The following is a 23,107-nucleotide window of genomic DNA, read 5'->3' as shown; positions in this document are numbered from 1 at the left end:
TTTTTACCATGACTGATGGACTTGATTTCAATGGTCTTGGGAATTCGCTCTTCCTCTGTTGTCATCACAGATCTGCGACTCACTTTAGATTTAAAAAGTGTGTTCATCAGTGTGGATTTACCCAGACCACTCTGACCTATACAAATGGAAAGACAAAAAAAATTAAATGTTTAAATTGAAACTAGGGATGTCAATTTAGTTAATTTAGTGTAATTCTTTTAAATTATATGAAAAAACAAACAAAACAATTAACCCTAGAATGCATATGATAATGCATAAAATGGGTCATATTGGACTGGTTTACTTTAAAAAAAAATGTGTGTGCTGTTGTGAATGTGAAAACAGAAATTGATGATGCTCAACTGTTGTTTTATCTATATATCATCATTTTATTCTTTTTAGTTCTCTTTACAACTGTATATTTCTATTTCTTATGCATCTGTCACCATTTTATTTTTATCTTTTAAATTCTCTTTAAAACTGTTTTAATTATCCTTGTTTTTATTTTTAATTCTTACACATGGTATTCTTATTTCTTATGTAAAGCACTTTGAATTGCCATTGTGTATGAAATGTGCTATACAAATAAACTTGCCTTGCCTTGCCTTGCCTATACAGTTGCAAGATGGTTCATAAACTGTGTCATTTTAATAAATTCAGCAATTTTTTTGTCTTGTGGACTATATGTAAACATTTTTTTATGTCAAATATCGTATTCAGGACAGTACTAAAAATAAAAAATAACATGCATTTTGTAATACCTCTCTTATTTAGTTAAAATTATTCACATTTTCACAGATTCTAAGCGGTTCACATACTTTTTCTTGCAACTGCATCAACTGTATGTCACACACAAGGTTTGTACCTTTCTATGCATAACTTTTGGGAAGAGTTGGAGCCTCTTATTTTGTTTGGGCTGTCCTTTCCTCTCTCAACTCATCCACTGTACAATGTAACATGACCAAATGACAGCTTAAAATGTTATCTGATATAATAATAACAAATATATATTTTAATAATAATAAAAAAAAATACTTTTTCAAATAAAATAATGACATTTTGTAATCATTAAACATAAACACATGTTTGAGTTTGACAACAAACACACCTCAAAACACCGTTATCCAGCATAGTTAAAAAATAATAATAATAATTAAGCATTTCTGAACATTGACTCTCAGTCTTTATTCACCTTTTTCTCATGGTTTCTCAATAGAATCTCAACTGTTAAATAACAGATATAAGATTAAAATAATATCAGATTTGTCTTATTTTAAATAAACACACACACATGTTTTTTAACTTAAGTAAGAAATTGAACAAGCCTTGGATATTTCTGTAAAGCCACAAGATATCCATATAGTCACTTACCAAAGTACTGGATTAAAACAAACATCAACGTGTTTATCAGATTTGTCTTATTTTAAATAAACACACCTTTTTTTAACTTAAGTAAGAAATTAACTTTTGTTATGATTAAATAAATGTTCAGTGATTTAAAATTTTGACAATTTTTTCTTTTTAATAATTTTGCAGAAAATGTATTGCAGAATCTAGTAAACAAACAGACCGCCATCTACTGAGAGGGGTAAATATGGCAAAGGACTTAAAACATGCATGTGTTCAAGTGTTTGAGCCTGTATAGCATGATCTTCATCCTCACATGCTAACCCACCACCACACACACGCACACACGCACACACACACACGTACACGCACACCGTTCTCATCATACTGTGGACAATAAAAGAGCCAGTGTTTCTAGAGGAAGTTCATGGGAGCAGTTTGTTGGATCTCTCATTGACATCCATGATAAAGCAAGAACAAAGGTTACAGCTGGAATCAGTTGAGTGGAGTAGCCAGGCAGATGTTCTCACTGTAGAAAGCATTAACCATGTCCGATTGAATATTCTTTTTTTTTTTAAATAACATACTGAAAAATACACAATAAAAAACCTGAAAGCAACCTCCAATCTTTAGATGTTTGCAGATGTTTGATTAGGATCAAGCTTAAAAGAGTTGATACAAAAAAATAATTAGAGGATTACAGTTAGAAAGCAAATCGCAGAATACACTCTACAAAATGACAAAATCACTCATCAACCGCTAAAAGAATAGAGGCCTTTAAAGAGAGATCAACCCATGAACAAGCCTTGGATATTTCTGTAAAGCCACAACATATCCATATAGTCACTTATCAAAGTACTGGATTAAAACAAACATCAACGTGTTCATTCAGAGATACAAAAGCTTTTATCTCAGTTCTTAAGTCATCAAAGCAAAAGACAAACAGCACTGTCACAAAACAATCCTTATAAGACTCTGCAAGTGGCTACAGGTTCTAGTTGAACACATTGCCAAGAAAAACAAATAAAATCAGGGATATTTAATGCTGGAGAATAATAAATCAGTCTTCAGGAAGATATACATTTTTAAAAAGCTTGTAGTTGGATCTTGAGAGTCTGCTGACAGGCAAGTCACCACATGTTCTGGAGTGGTTCCATACTGATGCATTTGGGTCTGTGAGAATCGCATAGAGGAATAATATAGTCTGAATCTGGAACCAACGTCATGATTAAGAGTCCGTTAGAGACATTCAGGGCATTCGTATTGAACAACTAGAGGTGAAATTGAAACCAGAAGATCTCGGCTAGTAACCGAAAGGTTGTAGGTTCAAATGGATCTGCCTGAATCCAAGCCATTTTTGATTCCAAGATGTAATGGCAATGACTAGAAACCATTCTGCTCACTAAGGGTGTGTTCACAGTTGGCAGGTTTGGTTCAATTAAAATTAACTCTGTTGCTCTGTTAGTGAATAAGTGTGAAGTTTTTGAACCTTGGTGCGCACTAAACAAGCAGACTGAGACCCCTGTAAGGGTGTGTTCACACTTGTAGTTCGGTTCGCTTGGTTTGTTTGGTCCTCGCTTTGTGCTGGGATTAATGCGTGTACTGTATGTGCATAGCCTGCATGTGATGGCATTTTGACCAGCTGAAAACTCGTGGAAAGCTTATAAATTGTGTAAATGAGTCAAAACAGTGGCAGGAATCCCTCCGTCACACACACAAACACTTTGCTGCGAGGAGACGCGGTGCTAATGCTGTACCGAACTGTGATGTGCAACATTACAATTGTGATGTGAAAAAAGTAGGCGTGAGTATTCTGTCCTTTTTAGGATCTCATCTTCCTGTTTTTTTTTTGGTTTGTTTACATGTCTTGTTGGTTGTGACAAAGGTCTGTGTTGCTTTCATATTTCATTTGAACCGCACCATAGTTTGTTTAGAAGCGGCTCAAAGCCTATTTTTTTCAGTGGTCTCAGTCCACTGGTTTGGTGCGCACCAGGGTTTGCATGCCAGCATTCACACTTATTCAAATGAACCATACTAACAGAGCATTCTCACCAGGGTTTGTTTTAATAAAACCAAACATGCCAAGTGTGAACACACCCTAAAAATGGGTCTCAATCTGCTTCCAAACAAACGCTGGTGCAGTTTGACTCAACACGGACCAAAGACATCTGAACGAACCAAAGACAAGATAAAATGTGACATCACAAGATGCGACCCTAAAAAGGACTGAATGCTCATGCATAGGCTACCTGGTTCTTCTCATCATAGGATCTACGTTGCCATTACAGTTCGGTACAGGCATCTCCTTGCAGCAGATCTTTGTTTGTGTGCACAACGAGGGAAATCCTGGTGCTATTTTGACTCCTATACGCATTTTATGAGCTCTTCACAAGTTCTCAGCTGGTAAAAATACTATCATATGTACACGTATATTTAACATATGTAAGAAGGATATTATATACATGATATATTTTATTATATATTATTATATATTTTTAACTGAATATCCCTTCATTACATTTATTTAAATTAATAAATAATAAGCATACACCGATCAGGCATAACATTATGACAGGTGAAGTGAATAACACTGATTATCTATTAATCACTGCACCTGTTAGTGGTTGGGCTATATTAGGCAGCAAGTGAACATTTTGCCCTCAAAGTTGATGTGTTAGAAGCAAGAAAAATGGGCAAGCGTAAGGATTTGAGTGAGTTTGACAAGGGCCAAATTGTGATGAGTAGACAACTGGGTCAGAGCTTCTCCAAAACTGCATCTCTTGTGGTGTGTTCCCGGTCTGCAGTGGTTAGTATCAAACTATCAAAAGTGGTCCAAGGAAGGAACAGTGGTGAACCGGTGACAGGATCATGGGCGGCCAAGGCTCATTGATGCACGTGGGGAGTGAAGGCTGGCCGTGTGGTCTGATCAAATAGACAAGCTACTGTAGCACAAATTGCTCAAGACATTATTGCTGGTTCTGATAGAAAGGTATCAGAATACACAGTGCACCGCAGTTTGTTGCGCATGGGGCTGCATAGCTGCAGACCAGTCAGGGTGCCCATGCTGACCCCTGTCCACCGCCGAAAGCACCAACAGTGGAATGGAAGAAGGTGGCCTGGTCTGATAGCCTAGAAATATAGACGCACCCTAGCGGCAGAATTTTTTTTTGCCGCGAGTGTAGTCCAGCAACTCTCGGTAGACCTGAAAGCTGGAAAAAACTAATTCTGGTCAGGCCAATCACAGCGTGTGTAGAGTCGGTGGGCGGGCTTAACATAATGACGGTACATCACGGCAGAGTTGCGGAGGTTCTGCGTGCTACTCGTAAACACAGAAGCTGGCGAACAGCGGTCTTTTGAATCGGCTTTGGCCGCGACTCTGGAAGACTTGTAGTTAAGCTTTTCTTTGAGAAAAGAACAAAGAACGGCCCTGAAGTCATTCTTAAGAAAAGAAGATATGTTAAAAGTTTTGCCGACCGGATATGGCGAAAGTCTATCAACTAACGTTAGCTCGGCTTCAACTTCTTCTTTGCTCTGGTTGGTTGTGGCGGTCATGGCGCTATCCAATTGCATGCAGAGGGAATTTGAAAGACAACCGTTTATCCCGCCCCTCAGATTGAGCCCTGTCAATGGTGAGTTTCCAGACCCAACATCTTGATGTGGGTCTGGCTTGTCAGGCTACTGGTCTGATGAATCACGTTTTCTTTTACATCACATGGATGGCTTGGTGTGGGTGTTACTTTAACATGTAACACCTACCTAAGCATTGTTGCAGACCATGTACACCCTTTCATGGAAACAGTATGCCCTGGCGGCTGTGTCCTGTTCCAGCAGAATAATGCGCCCTGCCACAAAAATGGTTCAGGAATGGTTTGAGTTGGACTCCCATAATGTTATGCCTGATCGGTGTATGTTCTTTATGTTAACTATGTAATGTTTGACCCTCTTCAATTTTTTTTTTTGAAAAATCTAGCGCAGGGGTGTCCAAACATGGAGGGCCACATGTCCTGCAGAGTTTAGCTCCAACTTCTACACACCTGCCCAGAAGTTTCTAGGTTGGAGCCGAACTCTGCAGGACAGTGGCCCTCCAGGAGCAGGATTGGACACCCCTGATCTATCTCTATTTAACTATTTACATTTAGTGATACTAAATGTGTATTTTGTACATAACACTGAAAAGTGTACACATATCCTTGCTTGCACACTCCCACATGTACTTACCCACTACCATGATGTTAAACTCAAAGCCTTGTTTCATGGCTTTCCTCCTCATCTGTTCCAAGATGGCATCGATGCCCACATAGCCAAACTCACTGCTGGTTTTCTGCTGGTCTCCACTCCGTGCCACAGGCGTCTTTCCTACGTCTGCCATATTGCTGTAAATACTTGTAATGACCTCTGGCCCTAATGAAATAATGAGAGACAGAAAGAAAGACAGAGAGAGATCAGGTTAAGATTGTTTTGCAACATTTATGGCTTGGACATTTTGCATGTGCAATTTTCAATGACATAGTCATTGTCATAGCTTTATGAATACCTCGTGTGTTCTCATACCCATAAAGTATACTACGGTGGCCCAGTAGTGCACAAAACAACGAAATATAAAAAGCAAACATAAGTTCACAACACAACGAAAACAAGCCACAAAACAACGAAAAAGCCACAACACAAATAAATCAAGCCACAACATAACGGAAACAAGCCACAACACAACGGAAACAAGCCACAACACAACGAAAAAGCCACAAAACAACGAAAAAGCCACAACACAACAAAATCAAGCTACAACACAACGGAAATGCCCCCAACCACTCGGGGGCACTCGGAGCGCGGTAAAGTTGCCACTGTTATATAGAGTCTGCAATCTAACAAAGAAATCAATACCACAATTAGTTTTAACAGTATGTACTGTGTAGGCTAACCATTGTTTATCGATATGAAATATTAATTTAAAATCACCTACATGCATTATAGCTGCATATTTATGCTCGAGAATGCTTTGACCCGATACCACAGCGCTAAGGGAACGTCTGCCAATTCCACCAATTGGTTGAAACGTATAATTTGTATGAATTAAAATAGCTTTTAACATTTAAAAACAGACATGTTAAATTTCCACAGCTTGATTTTATTGGTAAAACTGACTTAATAATGCACAACACAACATTGGAATTTGAAAATAAAAAAAAGAAAATTTAATTAATACAAATGATATGTTTCAACATGGTGGAATTGGCAGACGCTCCCTTAGCGTCGTGGAAGCAGGTCAAAGCGTTCTCGAGTATAAATATGCAGCTATTATGCACGTAGGTGATTTTGAATTGATATTATATGTCGATATACAACTGCACACTTAAAACTGATCGTAGTGTTTAAATATTTGTAAGATTGGCGAATCTATAGAACAACGCAAGGAAAACTAACTTTACCGCACTCCAAGAGTCCCCTAGTGGTCGGGAGCATTTCCATTGTGTTGTGGCTATTTCGTTGTTTTATGGATTTTTCGTTGTGTTGTGGCTTGATTTCGTTGTGTTGTGGATTTTTCGTTGTGTTGTGACTTGATTTCGTTGTGTTGTGGATTTTTCGTTGTGTTGTGTCTTGATTTCTTTGTGTTGTGGCTTGATTTCGTTGTGTTGTGGTTTTTACGTTGTGTTGTGGTGTGGCTTCATTCCGTTGTGTTGTGGATTTTTCGTTGTGTTGTGACTTGATTTCGTTGTGTTATGGATTTTTCATTGTGTTGTGTCTTGATTTCGTTGTGTTGTGGCTTGATTTTGTTGTGTTGTGGCTTTATTTTGTTGTGTTGTGGCTTCATTCCGTTGTGTTGTGGATTTATTTTGTTGTGTTGTGAACTTATGTATGCTTTTTACATTTCGTTGTGTTGTGCACTACTGGGCCACCGTATATACCCTTTTAGAGCTAGTAAAGTAGGTTTGTCTGTGAGCTGCTATGATAAAACATTACTACTAGAAGTGGCACAATGGCAACTTGACAAAATAATCATCACTGCATCCAGACGTTTAGTGGTCCACCAGATATGGGTCAGCTGAACCAAACAGCAATTTTTACTTTGTGTAAAATTCAAAATTTAAAGAGTTAGTTCACCCAAAAATGAAAATTAGCCCATGATTTACTCACCTTCAAGTCATCCTAGGTGTATATGACATTCTTCTTTCAGACAAATACAATCAGAGTTATATTTAAAAAGTCCTGGCTAATCCAAGCATTGTTGTCTCGTTTTTTAAGTCCATAAAAGTGTATCTATCCATAATATAACTGCTCCACACGGCTCCGGGGGGTTAAAAAAGGGCTTCTGAAGCGTAGTGGCACATTTGTGTAAGAAAAATATCCATAATTAAAACTTTATAGACTAAAATAACTAACTTCCGGAGGACAGTGCTGGACAACGAACTCAAGATTCTTTTCTTATATCGAAATCCTCCGCCATTTCTCTTTATAAATTCTCGTTTTAGACTCTAATTCATGACTGGTGTTTTGTTTTGCTCTATCCTCTGCGCTGCTACATTCGTCAATACGCATGTGTCAAGGGTTCAAGGGTCAGGGGTTACTCTTTCGCCGTAAATCGATGCATACGGCAGTCCACCAGAAGTTAGTTATTTCAGTTCTACCGGAAAGACTCGGGGGCAAATTTATTAACAGATCAGCATGTATAATATTTAGAGTTTCTTTGATGTAGGCCCCATCTGTAGCTCCCATCTCGGGGGTAACGGACTCTGCATTTCCTGCCTGGAGATGAAGGTAGGGGCGCAGCCGACCCCCTGGGAGGTATAGGCAGGGACCATCCAGGTGGTGGTGGGGAGGATGGAGGTAAATGTTGGAGTCAGCATCTGCGAACTCAGACATGTGTATAAATGCCGATCTTTTATACTCCGAGTATTAGGACATGATTGGTTAGGTCTGATTGTAATAAGTGACATAACATTGAATCTTCCAGGCAGAACTTCCGCTAGAGCTTCATGTATATGATGGATAGATGCACATTTATGGACTTCATAAACGAGGCAACAATTCACTGCATTTTTAATGATGCTTGGATTAGCCAGGACTTTTTTAATATAACTCTGATTTTATTAGTCTGAGAGAAGAATGTCATATACACCTAAGATGACTTGATGGTGAGTAAATCATGGGCTAATTTTCATTTTTGGGTGAACTAACCCTTTCATTTATGAAAATTTCACTCATATTTTGAATGCAATAGTATGTAAAATGAACAAAAGTTTGATTCCTGGTTGCACTGAAATTGTGCTAATTATTTATGAGCAAACAAATATTGTATTGATAGGTTTCTGAAAAGAGACCAGATGTCAGAACATATGGAAATGAAGTAGGTCAGAAAACTAACAACAGTTTCCTCAGCTTAACAAAACACACATTTAAACATACGAGCATACACTCATTCTAAACATCAGTGTTTTGTGTACTCCAACATTTCTTTTCTAAATTACCATTAAATTACCAATGTATTACAAAACCACTTTTATCAAGCTCTTAATTAATTCATCAAACCTCTAGAGCAAACTAAATTCTCCTCAAATGATCCATCGTTCATCAACTTCACCAAAAGATAGTAAAAATGCCAACCACAAACTTACCCAGAAGACGAAAATATAGTCTGCAAAGTTGTTGAATTTGATGATTCAATAGCTTGAAAAATGTGTGTCTGACAGTGAACAAGTGACACACACTCAATATGTGAGAGTGGGAGGGGACAAGATAGCTGCCTTTCCTTGTATAACGACTAAATGTGGCTTCCTCTTTCATAGAGTGTCTAGACAATTGCACACAAGTCTTACCAAGAATACATACCCAAAGAAAATATACCCAAATATGCCAATGGTGATTTCGTAAACAAATAACGTAAATCAATATCATAAATAATATAGTATAGTATAATGCAAAGTGATTTTACTGAACAGCAAAAAAGTACAGGCATGTACAAACATAACTTATGAAACTCACGATTGCTTCATCATATGCCTGAGGTGGAAACTATGAAATCCTGATCTGTGACTTAATCAACACAGTCTATTCTGTAATTTACACATGTAAATATAATGTGTAAGAGTAGGGTTCAATAAAACACAAATAACTGATAATTGCAATGGCTGTAGCCAAATAGTAGTTATTTTTGCTTAGTTTTATTAACATTTTCAGGAACAATCTTCATAAATGTTTAATATTTGTATATTTTATTTCACTCCCATGTTTTGAGGTATGATTCATGTGTCTATGAAGTCAAGTCAAAACTATTAGTCAAAAAACGTTTTTGCATGTGTTCCTCTGTGGCTGATGTACAGTATCAAAGCATTGAAAAAATTATTTCCTGTCAGTGAGTTACACACTCTACTTGACAGAGTCTTTTCTGAGAAAACAGACATAGGCCTGATAGTTCAACGTAAAACACTAGACAGTTACCAAACTACAAGCAGCTATGAAGCATGTTTTGGCCAGAGAATTTAAGGTATGTCATTTTTTAAGTGTGAAACAGAGAGTTAGCAAATGAAACAAGCTATGTGCACATACATTTCGATATCTGTGTCTTACTCATTATTCAAATCAGAAACATTTTCGGGTCAGTGGTCTCCAAAAGGTGACTGCTGGGGTCTCTCACACGATATACTTTGATCTTGTTTTTCACTTTTCCTTTTATAACCAACCCTGAATAATTTATAAAACCCCTTACTGTAAAAGTGTGATTTCATATCTAGATTTGGCCACCTGTTCAAAGCTTCTTATATCTCTTTAAAAGTCCCAATATACACATGCACACACACACGCACACACACACGCACACACACACACGCGCACACACACACGCGCACACACACACACACACACACACACACACACACACACACACACACACACACACACACACACACACACACACACACACACACGTTTGAATAACAGACAGGGCTCATTTTATTTTTCACAAATGAATGCAACTTAGAGGCCATACAACATATTGGCTTAACAAAAGGCAAGAGCAGAATCAGGCAAACTACAACCCTCAGACTCTGCCTTCAATTCAGCCTCTGGCTCCAAACACTTCATGATTAATGCAGTCTTTCAGTTTGTGTGGAGTTTTGGCAAAACTCCTAAAGCCATTTAAAATAAATTGATGGGTCTAGGTAAACCTAACCCATCAATGAGCTTCACCATTGAGGCCTAGAACTTTCCATTCGCCTCAGGGAAGCCTCATGGTTTACTGTGACCTATATTTTTCATATGTTAACCCAACAGTCAATCACATGTGATATCCACTTCAACCTTGAGTGAACCACAGTTTTTTAATGCCAAAGTGGAATGTTATCCATGTAAGTTTAGCCAGAGGGAAAATCTTCCATGCAAACTGCATGTCCAGCGTATACCAAATAGTCATTAGTTTATCTAAGGCAGGATATTTGCTGACTTGATTTTTGCTGGTTTGGTGGGTCGGAGTGATCACAACATGTGGCCATGTTAATTATGGTTTAATACATAGACCAACCATCATTTGTGCCATTGATTACATGAATGCGCTGCCCTGCAAGTAGGTTATGCCAGCACCTGTTGTTTGCCATCTGCTAAGAAACAAAATGAGGCATGAATAGGAAAAGGGGCAGTGACACAGGCACACAAAGTATGATTTAAAATATACTTTAAATCAATCTCAAATAGTTCCACTTTTGGTTACGCTTTATGCGTCATTTAAAATGTGAGGTGCTAAATTCCATATCACCATCAAAAATAATTAAGATTATCTAGAGCAGAGGTTCTATAACTGTCCAGGCACTTTAGCAACATAATCTACACAGTACACATAATGCCATATTTTGATTAACATCAATATTACTGTATTTCAGACAAATGATGCTACTTTACCCTCTATGGACCGACATATGATATCAATGAGGAAAAAAATATTTGTGGTGTTTTTCCTGCTTAAAATTGGATACTACAACAATATCAATAAATATTTTCAAACTTTTTTTATTTTTTAAAATTTTGTTGCCTCAAGGCAACATTGTACCACAATGGACAAATAGAAACATCAATTTCTTTAACCAGACACTTGAACAAACACATTTATCCAGTTTTTAATGTATTACAAATTTCATATTTAATAAAAAGTAACATTCGAAATTCAGCTGTTGCTCTCAGGCAACATTGTACCATCGTGGAACACAAGTATTACCAAACCATCATATCAAGTTATCATATCCATCTTCATCCTTATCTCCATCTTCACTCTCATCTTCACTCTCTCCCTGCCAAATTGTCACTATGACCTCATCTTCCTCATCACAGTAAGACACCTAATCCTCACCCTCATCAACTGCAGTTGTGTTTTATACCTTTTTTTGTGCTATAGAAAATGTGCAGATCATAATATGTGCAGTTATAGTATGTGAGTTACTATTCTTATAAGTGCATTACTAAATCATATTTGTATCCTTCACTGCCTTTGATATCCCAATATCCATTTGCTTTCCATTCTGTGACAGTTGAGTTGGGAAAAAAGTTGCGTTTGCTGCTCAGTTTGTGTGTAAATGTTCGTTTTTGACCAACATTTTCCACTTCTGATGTAATTTCTAGCGAGAAATTACTAATGTAGTAATTAAATATTTGTTTAGTTCTCACCAAAGCTCTCTCTATTTTGCTGTAGATCATTAAACGGTTACACTGCCTAAGAAGTCTGTCCAAAATTTGTTTCGTGAGCTGCCTTCATGCACAAACGCTGCCTTACAAGCCACTGTCTGATAAGGCAGGCAGGGAAACGAGTCTCCTGCCTAGGTTTTCGGACACAGCCGAAGTGTGTGCTCTACGAGCACAGTATAATGGCTGACAGGACATATCTATGCTCAGAATGGTCTCGCGACCAAACCAGTTGAAAAACATTGCTGTAGAGAACACCTTCTCACTGGGACTCCAAGGTAGCATTTAGCCAACCTGGCTAAATGGGGAACTTTGTCATTCCACCATCATGCAACTTGATCGATCACCCAAGTCACGTGGCATGCACTTAGTTAGTGTATATTTAGTAAATAATATTATTATAATAATATTTAGTAAAAATACAGCTTAGTTGTTAAAAGTGTACTAATTACCATTTAATCAAATATCAAGGAAGACATTTTTTTGTGACATAAGGTGAAGTGAGAGCTGGGCTGGGGCAGGCATGTTCGGTTCGACATGAGAGTATTGCGGTTCAAACCATGGGTGGTGTATCGCGGTTTTTCGGCTTGGTTTGCATATCGTTTCACCCCTAATAAATAGACATCCACTCTTGCATTGCGTGTGTAATGGAGGCCAGCTAATGAGAGTTGTGCAGGTCGATGACTGCAAGAGAATGCGGTGTTTAGGAGCAGGGCATTTAGGATTGGAGAGTGAGCTTTGGAGGAGGAGCAATGAAGAGAGGGGTGTGTTTGTTTGGGGTGATTTCAAATATCAACAATGTTCAGCAACGACTTAGAAATATCGCTTACCCCACCTTTGAAGGTCACAATTTGTTGGGGAAAAAAAAAAAGAGCAAACAAAAAACCCACATATTTCCAAAGGGGATCAGACCCTGTCTATGCCACACTCAACGTAAGAGCTCTAGGTATGATCAGCCCACTCTGTGGACTCTAATACACAAGACCAAAACCTCAGCCAGTCACTCACTTAATCTCAATCTTCACAGCTTTTAAACCATAACACCTCTTTACAGAAAACAATACAAGTCAGTTCCAAAAAGATGTATCTTCAGTGGCAGTTATCCTGTCTCTCATGCAAAGTTTGTGGCCTATATTTTTCACTAGCATGTGTCAGTGTTCTAACAAACAGGAAATAGGGTCTACCGCTAAAGTGTGTCCCTGCACACACATGCAAGTAAATGTACATGCACATTCTGCTTTTGAAGCTAAATGTCACATTTATGTTTCTTATGTATTTCTTGTTTTAGAAATGACATTGCCTTTTATTTTATGTCACTTCTTTATGGAGCTGTTCAAATAGTAAATTCTGAATAGTTTGTCAGTTGGAACATGCTTTTAATTTTGTATTTTGCAGTTTGGTCAAAGACATCAATATGCAAGTATTGTCCTCTCTGAAAATTACAACATTTAGAAAATCCCCAACTCTAGCTCAGTATTCCACAGATCTCATGTTTCCAATGAGCTTTTCAAGACACATAAAACCACAGAAAACTCTCTCCCCTGAATCGAAAATCTGACATGGTTGATTTCCTGTTTTCACTTTAAGAACCCAAGAGTTTGAGTGTCCCCCTTCTGAAGCTGATCCAACCCTGTACAGAAACCATATAGCCACAGAAAAGCAAGGCAAACACTGAAACAAGGGCATCTAACAATTCATTCCTCACAGGCAACATACAATTTAATTTGGTATTTATTCTGACCCACAACATTTGGGAATTTGCCCATGTTTAGTGGTCTGTGGTATATTGGCCCCTGTGACTAGACTTCGGTCTGGCAACAGATATTCAAAGTCAGTTGAATGAAAAGCATTTGTACAACTAACAATTAGTGTCAACAGCCAATGAAGCCTAGTAGACCTGACAATTGCCCTAACTATGTATTTAACGTATCTCGGTTATGCTAGGATAAGAACATAAATGCTGCTAAGGCTGTTCTTACTGAAAAGATAAAGAACAACAGAATAAAGGAGGAAGGAAGTGATACCACCTTGTATATACCAGCTAAATACCAACATATTTTGATACCACAATACAACATGAAACTCCCAACAAGACTAACCAAATTTATAATGGTTCAGAGATATTATGTGAATGCAAAAATAACCATCCATAATAAGTGCATGGAAAGTCAGGCAGAACTAATGCTGAATTATCTATTACACATATTAAACACTAGCTCCTATAGATTCCTCATGGCAGAAGTATGATCTCTTCGAGTTCATACATTTTGATTGCAAATTCTCAATTTGTGACACTCAGTCCACTCTGAATAAGTGTATGAAACAATGTGGTATGTATAGCCAGATCTAGACAATCAGTTGGAAAGCACAAGAGGCCATTTCCACAGATCCAGGATGAACTTGAAGGAGGAAGCGGTAATGAAGTTTTATGTCTCTCTTTGACTGAAGCAGATATATGGAGCCTTGAGTTACATGGAGCATTTCTAGAAACTTTCACGTAAAAAGCACCAGCTGGAAGACATGGATGATCCTCACATGCTTCATGTGTTCACCAGATGCATCAGACAAAAGAGCGAAACATTGACCTCAAGTCTCATTAGAACAGACAATCACAAGGAACATACTCTAGTGAACTATCATAATTTATGTAAAAATTTGATGTGTTTCTCATGAACTGGACAGCTCTGAGGATATTTGGACTGAAGCCCATTCAAGACATGTCCCATACACTCAATTAGCAATTAGGTCAATGCAAAGTAGTACACAATTAGTTACTATACTTCACAATGCATCGTAGATCTATTCAGTATTCCAATATGGAAAAATTCCAAATTCAAACAATACAGTATGGGATGGCGATATCACAAAAAACAACTTAACAGTGCCTTAAATATAAAGAAACGTAAGTATGCAATCGCTGGGAAACCTGACATATGTTTATGTATTAAATCGTGGGCTTGGGCAAGCATTATATATAATAAAGAATTTAATAATGGTATTTGTTGAACAAAGTAGATAACCTAATTTTAAAATTCAGTTGTTGTTGTTTTTTCTTTGTTGACATGGTGTAACAAGGGGAATTGGTCAGGGGCTTGGGGGAGGCATTTCTTGCTAATATTTGGCTGCTTTTGTTGTAAATCATAAATATAATCTTTTTGAATGATGTGTATAATGTTCCACCAATCCTTGTGGAAATCTAAAGAAGCCCAAGTATAATAATCTTTTGGAAATGGGATGTTTCTTTCCAGGGCACCTGAAACAACCAGAAGTGTACTGTAATCCAATTAATATTGGTGTTGATTTTTATTTCATTGTCTCATGAGGTAAATTTAGACTCCTTTGACAGAATGAATCAAACACTATCAAAGCTGCCAACGTACAACCATATCAGTCCCCAGATAAGATACTCCACAGACCAAAGGAAAAGAGGTATGTATTCAGGATGTTCTCTTTTCCATCGGTTCTGAGCTGTGCACATCTAGTTTACCTCACAACTCCTGTTAAAAGCCAGATGCAACCATAAACTACACAATGTTGATCTGCAGACTGAACTCTGGTGCTCAGCATGAAGAATGCTACTGAAGGACTCATCTTTCATTCTGCTCGTCCCCTGAGAATTCAACCTTTGCCATTACATGCCACAAGCAGATGGTGACGAAGTGTGTTAAAATACGGTTTTCTTTTTTACAGAGAACCTTCTAGAAAGGAAAAAGTAGCCTGTGTGAGTCCTGTAGGCAAACAAAATTGAACCAAGAATCAAAAGCCAAGTGAAAACCACTGTAAAATTATTTGTGATGTACATTTAGCACAGACTGCTAAATGTCATTTTTATTCAGATCAGTCACAAGGAAATCAATGCATATGTATGGCACTATAATGTAAATGTTTAATCTGAAGCTTAATAGAGGATGAATGTCGGACTTTTAAATGAAACCATGCATCTTAAAATTAAGCGACAGAGAGGGGCAGACTTTTCAATCCAAATATCTGATTGTCTACAGATGTGGAAGGATTTGCTGTGAAAAAATTGGGTCTATATATGAGGAAGTGGTGTTTTATCTGAAAAAGGAACTCTGCTGAACAAGTATAATATAACCTTGCTGATGTAACTGAAGATGACAGAAGTATTTGTAATTGGTATAACCAAGCTCAAACACACCTGAAAGATCTGTGAGCTAGATAAATTGCTGACTGCTGTTACTGTAAACAAATTATTGGAAGTAATCTGACACCTACTGAAAAATGGAATGAGAAGTTAAACAGAGGAACAGAACAGACTTGTGCTGAGTGCAAACAGGTCCATTAACTGATTTGATAACAATTAAACAACAGAAACTATATTGTCATGCAACACAAATATAAGAGAATGAACATAGGAAGCCATTACAATAATTGGTGATTGGATATTTATAATAAACTCAGAGTGAATGTCCACAGCTGACACACAAGTTTGAACATGTGGGTTGCCGGGCCCAATGTAAACTAGAAGGACCGATTATCAAAATGTCTGATGGTAGAAACTGAGAGCAGTGTTGGGGAAAGTTACTTTTAAAAGTAATGCATTACTATTGCATTGTTCCCTAAAAAAAGTAACTAATTGCGTTACTTAGTTACTTTTTCTGGAAAGTATTGTGTCACGTTACATTTGCTTTACTTTTTTTTGCATTTTACTTTTTTCCTGGGCTGGGCTCGTTTCTTTGTTTTTTATTATTATTATTAATAATAATAATAATAATAATAATAATAATAATTCAAGATTCAAGATTCAAGAGTTTTATTTGTCACATACACAGTTATATACACAATATACAACTGGCAGTGAAATGTAAACAGGTCCGCTCCATGGACAGTGCAAATAACAGTTACAAGAAATTAAATAGAAATAGAATAAAATTAGAATAAAAAGTATTAACATAAGTAGAATTATAAATAAATCAAGTAAAAGATAAAAATAGGAAATAAGATAAAAATAAAAATATAAAAAATATAAAAAATATAAAAAATAAAAAATATGTGGATATGATAAGTGAGATAAACTGTAGACTTAAAAATAAGTGGTTAACATAAAATATATAATATGTATATATAAAGAAGTATAATGTGCAAGGTTTATTACAGGTTGTTACGCAGTAACAATAGGGGCGTAAAGTGCAGTGCAATTGCAGTATGTGGATGTTAATGTTGAAGACCGTATGTTTATGCGTGTGCGGGGGTGAAGTGAGTCACGTGACTGAGTTCAGGAGTCTGATGGCCTGGGGGAAGAAACTCCTCCTGAGTCTTTCAGTCTTTGCCATCAGGCTACGGAAGCGCTTACCAGATGGCAGCAGGGTGAAGTGAGAGTTTGCAGGGTGATTAATGTCTCTGATGATTTTAGTAGCTCTACCTCTGCAGCGTTTGGTGTAGATGTCCTGCAGAGACGGGAGAGCTGAGCCTGAGATGCGCTCGGATAAGCGCACCACTCTTTGCAGGGCTTTGCCATCATGACTGGTGCTGTTCCCGTACCACGCTGTGATGCACTGAGTCAGGACACTTTCTATCGCCCCTCGATAGAAAGTTTTCAGGATGGCTGGTGAAATCCTGAATTTCCTCAGCTGGCGCAGGTGGTACAGTCTTTGCCTGGCTTTTTTCACCTGTGTCTGGATGTGTGTAGTCCAGGTCAGATCCTCGGAGATGTTCACACCCAGGTATTTGAAGCTGCTCACTCTCTCTACCGGTGTCCCGCTGATCATGAGAGGGGAGTATGACCGATGCTGTCTCTTCCTGAAGTCCACAATCAGTTCTTTGGTCTTGTTAACATTCAGAGAGAGACAGTTGTCCTGGCACCATGATGTCAGTTGCTCCACTTCGTCCAAGTATGCCGTCTCATTGTTGTTGGAGATGAGACCCAGGACAACAGTATCATCAGCAAACTTGATGATCGAGGTGGAGCTGTGTGTGGACAAACAGTCATGGGTGTAGAGAGAGTAGAGCAGGGGACTCAGCACACAGCCCTGTGGAGCTCCAACACTCAGGGTGATGAGGTGGAGGTGAACTGGCCTACTCTCACCGCCTGGGGTCTGCCAGTGAGGAAATCTTCAATCCAGAGGCAGAGAGAAGAATTCAGGCCTAGATCCAGGAGTTTGTGTGTTAGCTTAATGGGAACTATGGTGTTAAAGGCTGAGCTATAGTCAATAAATAGCAGCCTGACATAGTTCCCACTTTTGCTGTCGATGTGAGTGAGGCAGGAGTGAAGGACGTGAGAAATGGCATCTTCAGTCGATCTATTGGGACGATAGGCAAACTGAAGAGGGTCCAAAGTGTCAGGAATGGAGGAGCAAATGTTGTTTTTAATGAGTCTCTCAAAGACCTTCATGACTAAAGATGTGAGAGCCACTGGACGATAGTCATTTAGGCAAGAGGGTTTACTGATCTTAGGTACAGGGATGATGGAGGATCGTTTGAAGGAGGTGGGGACAACAGATGTAGCAAGGGACTCGTTGAATATGGATGTAAAGAGCCCTGCGAGCTGATCAGCACAGGACCGCAGAACACGACCTGAAATACCATCCGGCCCAGCAGCTTTCCTGACATCCACACGTTTGAGTGCCCTCCGAACCTCGTCCTCCGAGACAGAGATCACGTGACCGTTGCTGCTCTGAGGGACTCTCTCTGACGCGTCACTCGCCGGAGTCGCGCTGCCGCGATTACCATCAAAGCGAGCGTAGAAAGAGTTTAACTCGTTCACCAGTAACGGATCAGCTCTCACCTCTGCAGAGGATTTAGTTCCAAAAGCACAGATGGTCCTCAGTCCCTGCCACATCCGCCGGGAGTCGTTGAGTTGGAAATGAGATTCCACTCGGTCTTTATAGCGGAGTTTTGCGGCTTTAACGGCGCGCCGGAGGGCGTAACATGAAGCTTTGTACTCCCTCATATCCCCCGTTAGGAGACCGGCATTGTAAGCGGTGGTGCGCGAGTTTACTGCAGTGCGAATTGAACTGTCCACCCACGGTTTCTGATTAGGGAAGGACGTTATAGTTATTGTTTGTGTGGCTTGCTCTGTCAGTGTGTTAATAAAGCAGAGCGCCACTTCTGTGAACTCGCTGACGTCTTCAGAACTCGCGCGGAACATGTCCCAGTCGACGTCATCAAGAGCTGCCTGTAGCGTGATCTCTGAATGGGATGACCAGCGTTTGACTTCCCTCCTCACCGGGGGCTCTTGAACGAGCCTAATTATTATTAATAATAATAATAATAATAATAATAATAATAATTAATAATAATAATAATAATAAATTCTATTTTTGGCAAATGTAATGAACATAAATAAGCCTCAGGCTTTACAGTAGAGGGTAGAGCTCAAACAAACCTTTGTGCTGCACTTCTGGATGGCAGAAGAATAGGATGCAGGAGAAGAAAGTTAAACACTCTTACTTCAGCCATTTAAAAAAAATGAAACACAAAATGTGATGTTTATCTAGACATTTTTGCTTATTGGTTAGGTTGAATTGGATCATTGAAGGTCAAATGCAAAGACATTGTTTAATAAAGTGAGATTTAATACATAAACTACATTTGTGTTGTGTATATTTGGGTATATTTTCTGTGACCATGGACCACAAAACCAGTCATAAGGGTCAATTTTTTGAAATTGAGATTTATACATCAACAAATAATGAATAAATAAGCTTTGCATTGATGTATGGTTTGTTTGACTATTTGAATATCGCCATATTGAGAAAATCGTCTTTAAAGTTGTCCAAATGAAGTCCTTAGCAACGCATATTACTAATAATAATAAAACATTTTTTATATATTTACGGTAGGACATTTACTAAATCTTCATGGAACATGATCTTTACTTAATTTCCTACTGACTTTTGGCATAAAAGAAAAATCGATAATTTTGACCCATACAATGTATTGTTGGCTATTGCCAAAATATGTCCGTGCGACTTATGACTGGTTTTGTGGTCCAGGATCACATCTAATTATTGCAAAAGTTTAGAACTCCAGTACCCATCATGTTTATACAGCACACACAACACCTCTGCACCTGATTTCTCTCAACATGGGGACAGGAGAGGTGTCAGTCAATAAATGGAAAAACAAAGTAACTTCCATTTTACATTTAATAAAAGAATGTGTTAATTTACTAGTTACTCAAAAAGTAATCTGATTACGTAACTCAAATGACTTATTACCCCCAACCCTGGCGATGACACACACCCCACACAAAGAAAGAGGGGGGCAAGGAGGAGGAGAGAAAGGGAGGGGGTGGTAGAAAAGTAAAGGAGGGGTTCACTGAGCTTATCATCTGTTTTAATGCACCAACAAACAAGAGAAAGAGAGGTCTTAAAACATTGTACTACAAACGCTAGCCAAAACCTCCTCTTCTCTTTCTTTCTCACTTGCTTCCTTTCCACACTGGCAAGAACACAGTGTGGACACCTGGGAAACTTGTGCGTGCATGCAGCAACACACACACACACACACGCACGCATGCACACGCATGCACGTCACCCAGTCTGTAGCTCTATAAAAGCAATGGCCTCTCTGAATTAGACTCTGGAAAGAGATGTAAAACTCACACAGAGAAGGTCTGTTTTAACAGAAGAAAACATGGAGAGCAGATAGTGACTCACCCTTCGTTTAGTAGCTCTTGCTGTCTTTCTTTATCTCTCTTTCTGTCCCTCTTTCTCTGTGCCTGAGTCAGCCTGCAACACCAGCTGGACTCACAGCCACGCCCACTCAAGGGTCATGTGACCACAGAGCAGCCAAGCAGCACTCATCACCCATTCATACAGGCTATAGTAGAATCTGTCATGGTGTGTGTGTGGCTCGGGGTTTGCCTACATTTTGGGGACCAAACTTTTACTTACTGTACCGTGTTTGGGAAAGATAATGGCTTAATAAAATAATGTCTGAAACATTTTGTGAGGGTGAGGTAAAAGGAAGAGTTAGTAGAACATAGCATAGCTCAGTATAAAAACAATGGGATAAAAAAAAACGTCTCGGGGTAGTTTAATTTTTAAACGAATTAATGAATTACTAATTAATTTATTACCTCTGACTATTCTCTTTCAAAAGATATGCAGCAGAATGTTACAGGGTTGAAGATTAGTGCAAAAAGTGATTTAATGTAACTTTCCCATCACTGTATCAGCTGTAAAATGCACAGATGAATGTGTGCATAAGTGTATACACGTGGATATGTCCATGTGTGTCTGTGTTTTTTGCATGGACAAGAATGTAAACATGCAAAATGCAGGAAGTCTTTAAACAGCACAAAATCTGTAGCCTATTTTTAAAAGGTTAAAGGAAACCCAGGTATCGTTGTTAATTTGAAACAATTATTCTGTTCTGAGACAAACAAATGCGATTTCATGTGTCTGAGAGTCACCACATCCAGCCACTTAGCTCAGCCTGAGAACAGAAATGATAAAACTGCATTCTACAACGATTGCAATGATACAACAGTCACATGTTCAATGTTATTTCAGCTTTTGAGATGGCAGCAACTTTAAAACAATTCTTAAGACACTAAAAATGAGAGAGGCTAGACCATGATTCTAGGTAGGCCTAGTCTGAGATGCATTTAATGTGTAATGCTAACTACATCTGAGAAAAGCTACAATATGTTACTCAGGAACTCTTGACCAAAGAAAGACAGAGAGAGTCAAAGGGAGATTGGGCGACTTCCTGTAGGTTTTCTATGCTTATCTTAATTACGCATATACATACGAGATTGGTCCTTAGAGGTTTGACAATATAACTTCCTGTTCATGATAACCACCATAAACATCCAAATATTACTGGCCGGTTGTTGCTCTTCACACATAGTCAGCCTCTTCCTATGATTCTAGACTGGAATTGTTTGTTATTCTAGAATGAATGCTTAATATGTTGTTTTCCTTACAGGAAGTTATTAGAAAGCAAATGAAGGTGTATCACTGCCCTTGAGCAAAATAAAGAAAAAAGTCAGAGAGAGACAAAAAGACAGAGAGATAGAGAGTGTAGAGGAGGAAGTATGCTGTGCAAGATTTGATATGACAGTGAAAGGCATGCTTTATAATTACAGCATATGGAATTGATTTCACAGCTTTCTTGGTACTGAGGCATTGAGGATGACTCATTCTTAAGGCCTTCAGAGATATAATACTGCAGCTCTGTCTTATCTGGAAAAGGCTTGATTTTAATACCTTCCTGACCCCCTGGTATTTTCTGTCCTAAACAACTGAAGGACATTTAGTTTGAGGATGATATGCGGTTAGAGTAAAGTTGTCACCTTCAAACACCTTAAAGGGTCTCAATGGTTCAATGAACCCATAATTCACAGTCAGCCATTGATTACTAGCATTTCAGTGTCCAAACATGCAAAGCTTGTGCTTGGATTTCACTCAGTAAATAAATAAGTAGGCCTATTAAATGTATTAAATATTTCCTGTTTAAAAGTAGTTCCCTTTCGAAAGGGAACTCGCACTGCGTCCTAGAACGCATATGGGGAACGCCTTCAGCGTGACAGGTGTCTGAGCTACTATCGAATCACGATAATCCTATTGACCAGCAACAGCCCATGATGTCATCAATGTGCGATAGTATATAAGTATATAAAGGCGCCTTGCAAACATGACACTATCTTTTTCGTCTTCAGGGACTGTTCTGTCTGAAGTGCTAAATCGAGTTAAGGTAATACAAATTCATTATTTGATGCAAACGCTGTGTGTTTACTGCCTGGGATCAAGAGCATGCACAGTCAGTTCTTATGGAGTTGTTTGTGTGAAATGTGAGTGTTTTTCAACCTGAGATCGCTCCGCTCTCGTCTGGCTCTCTTCTTGAGGGAAGAGGGTTTGGCATCTGGGACTGGTGATGCAGTCCTGCTCATGCCGAGGCTGAACGCTGACACGCATCATGTGTTGTCTCAGATGGAGCTCGCAGATTATCGCGAGAGGGTGTATTCCTCTCAGACGATCTGGCGGCTGACGAGACTTATCAGCAAGTGCTCTTAGGGATTGCTGGTGAGAGTGGTAAAGTAATCTTCTCAGACACCCTGACCATGTATGCTGAGCTGATGAATGTTATGGAACGTGCTGCAGACTGGCTGCAGCTGCCATGTCGGCGCGTT

At 38.7% G+C, this 23,107-nt stretch overlaps 1 protein-coding gene across 4 annotated transcripts in view; it reads right to left on the bottom strand.

The window, feature by feature from the left end:
• Nucleotides 1–23,107, bottom strand: part of septin9b (septin 9b) — a 177,311-nt gene that overhangs the window by 16,108 nt on the left and 138,096 nt on the right. For 2 of the 4 annotated variants that reach the window (XM_079841359.1, XM_079841360.1), the window contains exons 4-5: nucleotides 5,566–5,748; nucleotides 8–136 (exon numbers count right to left, since the gene is read on the bottom strand). In XM_079841359.1, coding sequence (XP_079697485.1) covers nucleotides 8–136; nucleotides 5,566–5,748 — 312 coding nt within the window. Of the gene's footprint in view, nucleotides 1–7; nucleotides 137–5,565; nucleotides 5,749–8,957; nucleotides 9,054–20,627; nucleotides 20,736–23,107 lie in introns of those variants that run through there. The other 2 variants (XM_079841362.1, XM_079841361.1) reach the window with 2 other exon arrangements.

This window comes from Gobio gobio (assembly GCF_949357685.1).
Source record: "Gobio gobio genome assembly, chromosome: 17".
Taxonomy (NCBI): domain Eukaryota; kingdom Metazoa; phylum Chordata; class Actinopteri; order Cypriniformes; family Gobionidae; genus Gobio; species Gobio gobio.
Note: the sequence above shows the minus strand (reverse complement) of the source record. Positions and strands in the feature narration are given on the sequence as shown.